At 37.9% G+C, this 12,868-nt stretch overlaps 3 protein-coding genes across 3 annotated transcripts; all 3 read right to left on the minus strand.

Annotated features, from left to right (window-relative positions):
- Positions 1-1,467: 1,467 nt before the first annotated feature.
- CBG13374 lies at positions 1,468-4,780 on the minus strand (the record flags this gene model as incomplete). Its single annotated transcript, XM_045241862.1, has 4 exons — positions 1,468-2,272; positions 2,317-2,764; positions 3,549-4,315; positions 4,362-4,780. 4 exons carry the CDS (start codon positions 4,778-4,780, stop codon positions 1,468-1,470), a joined length of 2,439 nt encoding a protein of 812 aa, XP_045095164.1.
- Positions 4,781-5,220: 440 nt separating this feature from the next.
- On the minus strand, positions 5,221-5,358 carry CBG25488 (the record flags this gene model as incomplete). Its single annotated transcript, XM_045241863.1, has 2 exons — positions 5,221-5,238; positions 5,329-5,358. 2 exons carry the CDS (start codon positions 5,356-5,358, stop codon positions 5,221-5,223), a joined length of 48 nt encoding a protein of 15 aa, XP_045099404.1.
- An 817-nt stretch (positions 5,359-6,175) lies between these two features.
- Positions 6,176-8,823, minus strand: CBG13373 (the record flags this gene model as incomplete). Its single annotated transcript, XM_002629962.1, has 5 exons — positions 6,176-6,225; positions 6,484-6,750; positions 7,018-7,832; positions 8,319-8,604; positions 8,763-8,823. The coding sequence occupies 5 exons, from the start codon at positions 8,821-8,823 to the stop codon at positions 6,176-6,178; spliced, it is 1,479 nt and encodes a 492-aa protein (XP_002630008.1).
- Between the last annotated feature and the right edge of the window lie 4,045 nt (positions 8,824-12,868).

Below are 12,868 nucleotides of genomic sequence, written 5' to 3' on the forward strand. Positions count from 1 at the left end.
ATAAAATGTTTATCATGATGTCATAAACATTTTATCTGTTGACAAAATTTTGGTGTGTTTTACAAGAACCGAGATAATTGAGCTTAAAGTTGAAGTGTATATGGTGACCTACTTTTAGAGCTAGAATTTTGACTACAATTTTCACAAAAAAAAAAGAATTCTAGAAAATTCTTTTTTGTTCAGAAATAATGTAAAAAATATAAAAAAATGTAATAGAAGCCCACCCAAAATGTCTACTTTGAGCTCAATTATCTCAATTCCTGTAAGTGATATCAAAAACTTGTCAACTAATAAATCATTTATCATAATATCACAAATATTTTATTAGGTGACAAGTTTTTGATATTCACAAGAGCCGAGATATATAGGCTCAAAGTTGACGGTTTGGGTTAATCGAGAAAAATCTATCACTATAAACTCTACAAAAAACTCAAATAAAAACCGAAATGTAGTATTATCCCACTTTTAAAGCACCAACTCTTCTAAATAATCCTCTTGCTTACTTTTTCCTGTTTATTTACACAGTTTGTCCTCCCCTCCTCCTGTCTCCTGATTCACCTTTCGTCATTTTTGTTGTTTTCCAATTGTTAGTGCTCTTTTTCTCTCTCAATTCGGCTGGTGTCACATTTTGTTGTTGTGTCATCCCCCCTCTCCGTCCGTACCAATTGTTGCTAAAACTAGTGACTGTTCTGGAATAGACACATTCCAAACCGGCGTTGACGGAGAATAACAACAAGAATAACAATCTGGGCTATTTTTCTATTTTCGTAGGCGGACGATATTCCAAAGATCACTGAAGGTGGAAAGTTTTAAATTGAAACTATGTATGGCGTACTTTGAAATTCCTCTTACAGTTAGGTTTGAGCTCAATTATCTCGGCCCCTGTAAGAGATATCAAAAGTGTGTCAACTGATAAAATGTTTGAAATTTTATGATAAACAATTTATCAGTTTACCGATTTTTGATAACTTTCACAGAAACCGAGAAAAATAGGCTCAAAATTTCCAGCCCTTCTATTACAGGTACTAATGGTATTGTTCTGAATTGTAGCTCAAATGTATCAAATTGTTTTATTCACATCAATTTTTTTAAACTCTGTATTTTTCTTTAGAATTCTATTATTTTGAAACAATTCCTCCGAGAGATACAGTAATTTAAACAATTTATTAACTTTAGATTAAAGGTGGGGGGACAGGAGATTTTTCGTAGTTTTTTTGTAGCTAGAGTATGCATTCTACCGCACGGTGTACAACGCTTAATGTGACTCTGCGTACAGCTGTCGTCCTCGCCTTGTATGCAATCGGGCGTGCGCTTTCTCTTTGCCCGCGTGGCTCAGTCGGTAGCGGCGCCGCACCCTCAATCATCGCCCTCACAAGTTCAACTCCTCGAGGGGCATCTTTGAACGGAATTTCGAGAACATTATTTTTTCATGTCCCCCCACCTTTAATACCATTAACCGTATACAATTTATTTATCACATATATAATTAATATACTCTTTCTCTTTTTGTGAACAAATATCAGCTGAAGAAACCGCATTCAAAAGAGTATTCTGATCATCATCTTGATCAATTGCCCATATTAAAATTCCTCCAAGTTGATGTTCCTTCACATATTTCGCTTTTTCCGCTAGACTCCTCTCGTTCTCAAACGTTAAGAAATGTTTCGTTTCTGAGATCCAGATGTAAGAAGTTTTCGATTTCTCATGGAATCTGGTTGTACTCTTATCCCATCCATTTGTTACAAGTTCTCTCCAGCGGACTGCAAATGGACCAGCAGCGTTTCCCTTATCCTTCCATATCTCATCAGAATCATCCAGAAGAGGTAACGATGCATTCCTCCAGAATGTTCCATAAAACGGAACAGCCATATTTATCTTACTAGGTTGTCTAGTTTTACAAGTCAGGTATTTCATAGTTTCATCAATATTTCCACGGGTTCCTCCGTAGATTGGCGAGTGGGGTCCTACTCGATCTCCATTGAAATAGTAGTCATAGGTGAGAACATTTAGGAAATCTACTGATTTCAATATCTCATTGATGTCATATCCTTCCGCCAGAGTTGCGATTTTAGGAGGAATAATGAGACTAATAAGATAGTCTTCAGCTCTTTTCTTTTTTTCAAAAGATTTCAAAATGTTCAGTGCTTTTCGAAGCTCCCTGAGGAATTTTGAATAGTGTAGTTTGTCATCCTCATAAGACCAAATCCAGAAAATGTCGACACCATCAAGATCTTGCTCATCTATGAAGGAGACAATGGAATCGATGAGAATTCTAAAAAATGATAGGAATTGTAGGGCCATTTGAGTAAAACTCACTTTCGTTTTCCATCATCCGATACAATCGAAGAGAATCTGTACGACGTTGCATGTCCTCCAACTCCAATCATCATTTTCAGATCAGATCTCACAGAATGAGCCTTATCTTTTAGATCCAAAAATCGTTTTTCTGTCCGTTTATTATCCAATTTGATGCTTCCATCATCTTGAACTGTAGCAAAGAGATAAATCACATGAGTCAGTTTTCCGAGCTGTTCTTCTCTGAGATCTGCATTCTCCCATTCCGTGAAATATCCAAAAACTCTTTTTCCACAAGAAGCAGCTGGTGGAAGCTTAGAATCTTTTTTACTCGATGTAGTACTGCTTGACAGTTGTCTGGAAGTGGTAGTCGACTGAAAATCAGTAGTTGTGGTTGTTGGCAAAGGTGTAGTTGTCGTGGAAGTGGTAGTAGTTGACTGGAAAGCAGTAGTTGTGGTGGTCTTGGAATCTGAAACTTTGAAATTCAGACAAAAACCGTAGGTTCAAAATTACCGAAACTAATTTCTCCTGTATAGAAAAACATAAAAAGTTCCGATAGAACAAATGCGATCGGTGCACATACTACAAAAATCAAGCACAAGATGAATATCGATCTACAGTTTCCTTTGCTCAAGTTTCTTTGCTTTCTATAACAAACTTTTAATTTTTTGAACTCACAAATTCGAATCCACCACTAGTTGGCTATATCTACCAGTTCGGTTGGGATTTGTAGTGCTCATTTAGAGGATAACAAGGAATTTGAAAATTTAGTAAAAATGTGAAAAAGATAGAACATTTTCATATTATAAAGGGTCAAGATATGAGGAATAGAAACAATGAGTAATAGGGGAAGAACCGGTTGGTGAAGGAGATAAACACTGTTATCATGAGGAATATATTTCTAATAAATACGTATTAGTATTTCTTTCTCTCTTTGGCTTAATGCCACTCCTAACCTTTTCTTTGGAAATCCCTGGCGGACCCTGCCATAGCTCCTTTTAGAATCAATATTTTTGAACCAACTAAATCAGATATGATAGAGTTTGACAAGTACTACGAAATTAAGCTATTTGAGGTACGATATCTTGTCTAGGAACAAGCCGAAAACCGTATGCTACGTGGTCATAGTCTTATGACTTGTAACCTTGTTTGTAGATAAGAAACAGCTTTCCAAATAGTATCATTTTGTAGCACTTGTCGAGCGCTATATATTTTAGTTGTTTTGAAACTATTTGACCCAAAAAATTACTGACCACAAGTATATGTCTGCAAAGAACTTCCTGTGCACAGATCCACAGAAAACACCACATTGAGCAATGTGTTCTCGTCATCGTCTTCATCGATAACCCATATCGAAATCCCTCCAATATTATGATCCTCCGCATATTTCATTTTCTCTCGCATACTCTTTTCATTTTCAAATGTCAGAAACTTGCGATCGTCGTAGACATATTCAGTTCTCGTTACGTTATCCCATTTTGTAACCGCTTTCTCATTTGGAGTGATTTCGTTCCATTGTAGTCTAAACGGTCCTTTCGTTTCAGAGCTCATTGGAATCCAGATACTATTGTTCCCAAAAGGCAGCTCCGTGTTCAAGAAGCGATTCCCATAAAACGAGACTCCCATATTCAGTTTTCTTGGGTTTTTCGTTTTACAACTCAAATACTTCATCGTTTCATCAACGTTTCCCTCCGAACCTCCATATAACGGAGAAAGTGGTCCAACTTTATGTGAGGTGAAGTAATAATCATACGTCAGGACGTTGACGAAATCTACAGATTCCATGATTTCAACCAAATTGAACCCTTCGAATTCAGAAGGACTTTGTGGAGCAATAATACTGATGACATAGTCTTCAGTTCTCCCTTTTTCAATCTTGAGCTCAACCAATGATTTTTTCAGTTCTCGAAGGAATCGGATGTAAGATCGGCGGTCCTGTTTGGAGGGAAAGCTCCAGAAGACGTCGACACCATCCAAGTCGTTCTCATCTAGGAATGAGATTATGGAGTTGATGAGGAATCTGAAATATGAGTTTTTTCTACAATTAAAATAAAAAGAATCCTAACCTTTTCTTTTCCCTCTCAGCTACGATCTTTGAAAAATGAAAAGCCGTTTTGTCACTACCAACACTGAACATCACTTTGATATCCGGTCTAATTGACAAAGCAATTTTCTTCATTTGTAAAAATCTCTCTTCTCCAGAATCTCCGGCAAAACTCAAACTTCCATTTTCATCAATCGCCAAAAACACAAAACTGATATGCGTAAGTTTTCTTAGCTGTCTCAGGGTGACTTCAGAAGTCGTCCAGTATGAATAATAGCCAACGAGTCGGAAACGGCAAGGCAATTCATTATTGTTATAATCATAAATATACCAAAATGAAGTTGACAGAGCAAAAGAGATAATGCCACAAATTATAAGGATGGCAAGAATGGAAAATGCTACTTTGAGGGGTTTTTTATCCAATATTACGGTTGGAGACATTGTGGGAACAATGAATGAAAAACAATTAATGATTGTAAAAAAGTTAATGATACCAGTGTAACTTGCAGACCTATCAATCACTTTAATTTCAGTTTTTTTTAACACAACAAGACTGTTGCCGGAAAAAAAACCTGTCATCTTTGCAGAAAAAGTTTGCCAAGCAACTTTGTTCTTAGAAAAGATACGGCGTTCCAAGTTGTATCATTTTGTAGCATTCATTGAGTTCTATCCTAAACAAACTAGGGCATGGCTCGTTTTTCAAATATGAAAAAAAAATACTCACCGCAATTATATGCCAGCAACGAACTTCCTTTACAAAGATCCACAGAAGAAACCACATTGAGCAATGTGTTCTCATAATCGTCATGATCGATAACTCAAATCAAAATCCCTCCAATATTATGGTCCTCCGCATATTTAATTTTCTCTCTAATGCTCTTTTAGTTTTCAAATGTCATCTGAAGTGCTGTATCCCCTTAGTTGTATATACGGTCCTTTAGTTTCACAGTTCATTGGAATCCAGAAACTATTGTTTCCAAAAGGCAGACCGTGTTCAGGTACCTTGCTCCATAACACATGACGCCCATATTCAGTTTTCTTGAATTTTCCGTTTTACAACTCAAATACTTCATCGTTTCATCAACTTTTCCCTCCGAACCTCCATATAACGGAGAACGTGGTCTCACTTTATGTGTAGTATAGTAGTAGTCATAGGTCAGTACGTTGATGAAATCTATAGATTCCATGATTTCAATCAAATCGAAGCCTTCGAATTCAGATGGATTTTGTGAAGCAATAATACTGATAATGCAGTCCTCAGGTCTTTTTTCATTCTTGAGCTCAGCCAACGATTTTTTTTAGTTCTCGAATAAAGTGGATGTAAGATCGGCGGTCATTTTTGGAAGGCCAGGCCCAGTAGACGTCGACACCATCCAAGTCGTTCTCATTCAGGAATGAGATTATTGATTTGATAAGGAATCTGAAAAATGCGTTTTTCTAAAACGAATTCAAAACACATTCTTACCTTCTCTTTTTCCTCTCTGCTACTATCTTTGAAAAATGTAAAGCCGAAGAGAGACTGCCGACACTGAACATCAATTTGATTTCCGATCTAATCGACAAAGCAGTTTCCATCATCTGTAACAATTTCTCTTCCGAATCTCCGATAATCATCAATATCCAAAAACACAAAACTGACATGCGTAAGTTTTCTTAGCTGTCGCAGAGTGGCTTCATTTGTCTCCGAATACTAATAATAGGCAACAACTCGGGAACGACAAGGCGATTCATTAACATCATAAAAATACCAGAATGCAGAAGAAATAGCAACAGAGATAATGCCACAGATTATAAGGATGGCAAGAATGGAAAATGCGATTTGAAGGGGTTTTTTATTCAATATTGTGACTGGAGACATGGTGGGAACCATGAATGAAAAACAATGACTGTAAAAAATTTTATGATATTAGTGTAACTTGCTGATCTATCAATCACCTTAATTTTCAGTTTTTTCAAAAACACAAGAAGACGGAATCGCCGGAGAAAACCTGTCATCTTTGCAGAAAAAGTTCGCCAAGCAACTTTGTTCTTAAACAAGATACGGCGTTCCAAGTTGTATCATTTTGTAGCACTCGTTGAGTTGTATCCTAAAAATTAGAAAACTAGGGCATGTCTCGTTTTCCAAATATGAAAAAAATACTCACCACAATTATATGTCAGCAACGAACTTTCTGTACATAGGTCCACAGAAGACACCACATTGAGCAATATGGGCTTGTCATCGTCTTCATCGAAACCCCAAATCAAAATACCTCCGATATTATGATCCTCTGCATATTTCATTTTCTCTCTCATACTTTTTTCGTTTTCAAATGCCAAGAACTTGCGATCATGCCAGATATATGGAGTTTTCGAGACGTTATCCCATTTCGCCATTGACTTCTCATCTGAAGTTCTGTATTCCCTTAGTTCTATATACGGTCCTTTAGTTTCAGAGCTCATTGGAATCCAGATGCTATTGTTTCCAAAAGGCATATCCGTGTTCAGGTAGCGAATCTCATAAAACGTGACGCCCATATTCAGTTTTCTTGAATTCTCCGTCTTACAACTCAAGTACTTCATCGTCTCATCAACATTTCCCTCTGAACCTCCATATAACGCAGTTAAAAATTTCTTTCCAGCTTTTCTGGTTTTTGATATATGCGCCCTTAAATTTGGCGAGTGCCATTTTGACTCACCAGAAAGACTGGCAATTGGAAGTTCTGTAGAAGTAACGTTGTCAATTTCTTTATTGTCATCGCAGCTTAATGTGCCCATAAACACAGAATACACCACATTGAGCAAGGTACTCTTATCATCGTCCTGATCAATGACCCATACTACAATGCCTCCGATATTATGCTCCTTTGCATATTCCATCTTCTCTCGCATACTTCTTTCATTCTCAAATGTGAAAAACTTCCGACCATCCCAAGTATACGGAGTTCTGGACGCATTATCCCATTTTGCCAATGCTTTCTCATTTGAGCTAATTTCACTCCAACTGGTTCCAAATGGTCCGGTAGTTTTGGAATCCTTCGAGATCCACAAATTATCAAAACTTTTTTCAAATAGTGAATCAGTAACGTTGTACGTGGTTCCATAAAATGCAACACCCAGATTGAGCTTACTGGGATTTTCAGTCATACAAGTAAGATATTTCATTGTTCGATCCACATTTCCTTCTCGCCCTCCATAAAACAGAGAAAGTGGACCCACTTTGTGTGTGGTGTAGAAATAGTCATAGGTTAGAACGTTGACAAAATCCACAATCTGCATTATCTCCTCCAAGTCGAATCCGTCAAATTCAGAATGAATTCGAGGAGCGATAATACTGATTATGTAAGGGACCTGTCTGTACATTTTGTACCTGAGTGTGTCCAGCGGCGTTCGTAGTTCTCGTAGGAATATGACGTAGGATATGCGAGTATGTTTGAAGGGCCATTTCCAGAAGACGTCAACGCCGTCCAAGTCATGTTCCACTATGAACGAGGTGATGGAGTCTACGAGCGCTCTGAAACATTCCATTGAATGTTTTATCAAAGTAAGAGTAGTAAGGCTTTCATTTCGGTCGGTCGAAAATCAGCGATGGCCGACCGACCGCCGACTCAAAAATAGCATTTTCTGAAAATTCAAAAAAAATTTTTTTTTTAGTTTTAGAATTTACAAAAAATTTGGAAATCTTAATCTCGGATTATCTTCTCTAAATTTCACACGTTTCTGTCCAAAAACGAACTTTTTAGCTCACCTAGGAGCCGGGGTACATTGCTTTGTAAATTAAGAGGTGAGAGGCGCAGACGACCTTCAAAACTTCAAATGACAGTATCTCGGCTCCTAGATGTGCTAGAAAAGCGGTTTTTGACAAATATAGAGCGAATTCATCTATCATTAAAGTTTTTCCGTGCTTTTGTACAAACATATGAAAAACAAACTTTTTTGTTAAACACGGTCGGCTCGATCGGCGGTCGGTCAGCTAATTATCCCTTTAAGGGTTACTCACTTTCTTTCCGTATCATCCGACACAATTTGACGGAATTCAAAACGCACACCATTCCCCCCTACACCAATCATCACTTTTAGAGCAGGTTTCAGAGAGAGTGCCTTGTTTTTCAGATCCCCAAATCTGCTATCGCTCCATTCCTTTTCCGAATCAATTGTTCCGTTTTCTTGAAGTGGCACGAAGAGATAAATCACATCGGTCAGCTTCTGGAGTTGCTCTTTTCGAAGTTCTGATTTCTCCCATTCAGTGAAATATCCAACGATTCTTTTTGGACATGGCTCGGTATCTGCGCATTTCAAAGTAGGGAAAAATGGCTTATTAGATTTATTTCACTCACCAGAATTATTCTTTAGCAGACGTTTCAGTGGGGATTTCAGAGTAGTTCTCGGTGATTCCGGACCTCAAATTATGTTTGGAAAATTGAAGTTTCTATATTGAACTCACTAGTAGCTACTAATAGTTCGGAGGTACTGAAGTTGTCTTTTATTGAAGGTACGGTAGCCATAGGTGTGTCTGAAAGTCCAGAGTTTACATTATCGATTAGTGGAAGCCTAACCAAACCGTCAACTTTGAGCTCAATTATCTCAATTCCTGTGAAAAAGATCATATCATAATATCACTGATATTTTATCAGTTGATAAACTTTTGATATCTTTAACAGGAATTGACATAATCGAGCTCAAAGTTGACGGTGTGGGCTGGCTTCTGTTAGAGGAACTTTATGAATCTCAATTACATTTTTCAAATGGATTTCAAGTTTTTCCGCTACTGTAGTAAATATTCAATTTTCAAGAAAAAAACTAACTTTTTACTGCGTCCAATTCTTGAAAATAATACCAAACAACTGCTGAAAGTCCGAGGGATAATATTCCACAGAAGATGACCACCAATATAGTTTCAACTGAACTGTCATCATTTTCAGCTTTTTATTAAAGGTGCTTGGGTGGAAGATTCTGGAAAAATTCATTTTTCAACGAAATCATTTTGGATTTCTGCTTCTGTCTTACCCGCAAAAATATCATAGACGTGCCAGATACCCGCTGACAATCCAAACGCTAACAATCCGCAAACAAATAAGACTATCAGAGTAACAGTTATCACTTTGAAGAGTTTAAATTTATGAGGTTCCTCTTGAGTACTGAAAAAGTCAAGTTGAAAAACAGGAGCAGGATTTGGGTACTCACTTTATTGATAGTGTTTTTAAGAATGGCTGAGAACTAGCTGGCATGATTAGTTGAAATGTAGAGAAATAGAGAAACAAGAAGATAGCGAAAAATTGATTTTTTTTCTAAGATAAGTAAACATGCATTGTTTAACATCGACGCAGGTTTATATGATAGACTGGGGTATTTTTTGTTGCTGGGACAAAAATTGTCACAATGGTTTCCCGCAACTTAACTTTTTAGGGTCCTTGAATAAAAAAGAAAACAATCACCAATTCTCAGTCACATCCCCAATCTCCTCTCTGGTCTTACAGTCATCTTCACCTCAAGATGGTCATAAATTCTTATACGTCCTCTGTGTCCCTTTCAGCGTCCACGTAGCCGACTGGATAACATGTGCGGTTGTGGGACCATCGGGGGAATGGAAAGGACAGTTCGATTCCCCCCGGTGGTCTTCGATTGATGACGTGAGGAGGACCCACGTCTCCACCGCACATCGTTAAGGCACGTCAGACGTCACCAGCACCATGCAAGAAGCGAACTAAGGATGGAACGAAGGATTAATGATAAATTGAACTGTTCTGAATTGTAGGTTAAATGAATAAAGGATTTTTTTTCCGAATTACAAAAACGGCCGCTGATAGCTCGCTTCCAAATTGACATTATCAGCAAAACAGTAAACCAGATGATAGAGCTCGGCGAGCTCTTCAAGCACCGTCGGACCAATTAAAGGGTCCCGGCCCGGGCCAAAACACAGCTTTCGAAGCTAGAAGATTCTTGTGTGAGGTTGTAGAGCTCTCTGAGCTCTATCATTTGGTATTTTGTTTGGCTCACGATTTCAGTTATGAGGCGAGTTATCCGCCGGTCCGTGTCGTCCCGGAATCCCACCAGTATGAACCCAATCAATCAACCCCTCAACATCAAATCGTTCAACCTGAATACATGTTCATATTCAAGTCCCCTTCCAGCAGCAGCCTCTCTGATAAATAAAATATTTTTTTGAAAATGGGAATCCCTTAATCTCCTTCATCTTGTTTTTTGTATGTATCACTCATCCAGTCGTATCAGTCGAATAAAATGTATGCAAATCCCTTTTTCTAACTTCAAATATCTTAATCCCTCATTCCTCTTCTCTTTCGCACGTTGTCGTTGCCCCGGGTGTTGCTCTGTGTCTGGCGGAGCTGGCGGAGATGAAGAAGAAGACGTCAAAAATAAAAAGTGCGTTTTAGAAAAAGAGGTGTGGGAGTGAGAGAAAAAAAACGAGTTCAAAGAATGTGCATTGGAAAGTTTTGGGGAATTTTTCGAAGCGAAAAAATAAGATTAGCGAGGAAAAGTGCACCTGGAAAATTGAAAATTTTGTGACTATACGAAAAAAGTCACAAAAATGAGGTGGGAATTAATCGAATGAAAATGTAAACTTCATTAAATGTTTGGTGAAACATTCAAAAAATTCTTCTTTTCAGATAGAAGAATGACTTGGGTGTTTCTGCTGGAAAATTTCAAAAACGTTAGCTTTGAGCTCAATTATCTCAATTCCTATGAAAGTTATCAAAAATTTGCCAACTGAAAAAATATTTTTGAAATTGCGATCAATAATTTATCAGTTGGCACATTTAGGATGTCTTGCATAGGAGCCGAGATAATTGTGCTCAAAGTGCACTTATAGGGTGGGCTTCTATTGAAACAAGTACGATAGTTACGCTCCAGCTCAATTATCTTAATTCCTATGAAAGATATAAAAAATTTGTCAACTGTAAAATTGTTCATTATAATATCAGCAATATTTTATCAGTTGACAAATTGGTGATATATCTCACAGGAACCGAGATAATAGACATCAAAGTTTTAGGGTGTTCGTCGAAGCTCTCAGAACGAAAATTACGGTAGTCTAAAACTTTTTTATTTTCAGAATTTTTGTTCTCGATTTCCGTGCGTTTGCAGTTTTATTTTCCGGCTGGTTCGTGGGGATTACAAACAGAATCAGTGAAAAATAAGAACAAAAACTCTGAAAGAAAATGTTGGGTTACGGTAGGTTTAGGTCTAGGACCTTCCACATCTCTGTTTTTTTCCCGTCTGGTGCTGTATTTCGTAGACCTCAATTACAAATTTACAATCTAAATCCGTTTCATCTGATTCTTGTTCATGATTCCTTGCATCATGTTTTTTTCTGCCCGGGGCCAATCTGTGAGTGGTTGAGATGACCGGAAAACGCATGTGTGTAATAGCTCGATGTGAAGAAAATGCGAGAAATAAAAATTCGGCGGAATCGGACACCCCAAAGTTTGCGATGAAGCATCTCGAATTTCGTCGGCTTCTTCTCCGTTCACCAATAGGATCATCATTATTCTCTTGCTTTTATTCTGACCCACCCAACACCATCAATCTTTTGAATGTCCTTTTGACTGATCTGAGAAGGATTCTGGAGACATTCAGAACAACGACAACTGATTGCTCAATCAATCGAAACATGTCTTCAAACATCCAATCCCTCGGAACTTCTTGTCTGCGTCTCTCTGAATGCCGTGCTATTTTTGCGTGGGGCTCTTGCAGTAAAGGAGGAGCCGGAGCAGACACCACGAAACATCACAACATGGCAGAAAGAGCGGCGAGGGGGGTATTCTTTAGTGTGACAGAAGAAATTGAGGCACTACTCACAATATCTGATCTCAGAAATCAAGAGTAATATGGCAACTTTCTCATACTTCTTTTGACATTTTTCTTCTTTATCGTAATTCCCATTTCCGTCTAGCTTTCTGAATTTTCGGAAGGCACACCGAGTGATTTTTTAGAATTTAGAAATTATAAAATTTTGAGATTCAAGAATTCTGGATCTCGTATTTTTTTTTTGAAATTTGAAAGTTATAGAATTCTGAGTTTCTGGTGCTTTGTGCTTCAGAAAACGGAGGCTCTAGATTCTGGGGCCTGAAGTAAGGCTTCCATTCGATCGGGAACTTTATCCGACCGTAAGACCGCGGATGCCTTTTTATCTTTGCATGTGATCTTGTAGAACAGAAAATTTCTTGCAAATCTGTCAAAGAACTAACTTTCTAGGCCTTCTAGAAGCCGAGATACAGTCATTTGAAGTTTGGGAGGTTAGAGACGCAGTGTGTCTCGTCGTCTGCGTCTCTAGCTCGCAAAACTTTGAAGGGGTGTATCTCAGCTCCTAGACGTCCTAGAAAGTTGATTTTTGGACAGATTTTATAGGAAATTCCTAGCTTCATTTTTCCAGAAATTCAGGGCTCTAGGACTTTAAAATTTTTCAAGTCGAAGGGACTCTGTTCAATCCACCTGTTCCAGTGACATGTTTTTTGTGACATGTTTTTTTTCCATTTTCGCATTAATTTTCCCGTTTAAACACTTTATATCCAACTACTCAAAAATGCATAG

This window comes from Caenorhabditis briggsae (assembly GCF_000004555.2).
Source record: "Caenorhabditis briggsae complete genome, chrII, whole genome shotgun sequence".
In the NCBI taxonomy this organism is placed as follows: domain Eukaryota; kingdom Metazoa; phylum Nematoda; class Chromadorea; order Rhabditida; family Rhabditidae; genus Caenorhabditis; species Caenorhabditis briggsae.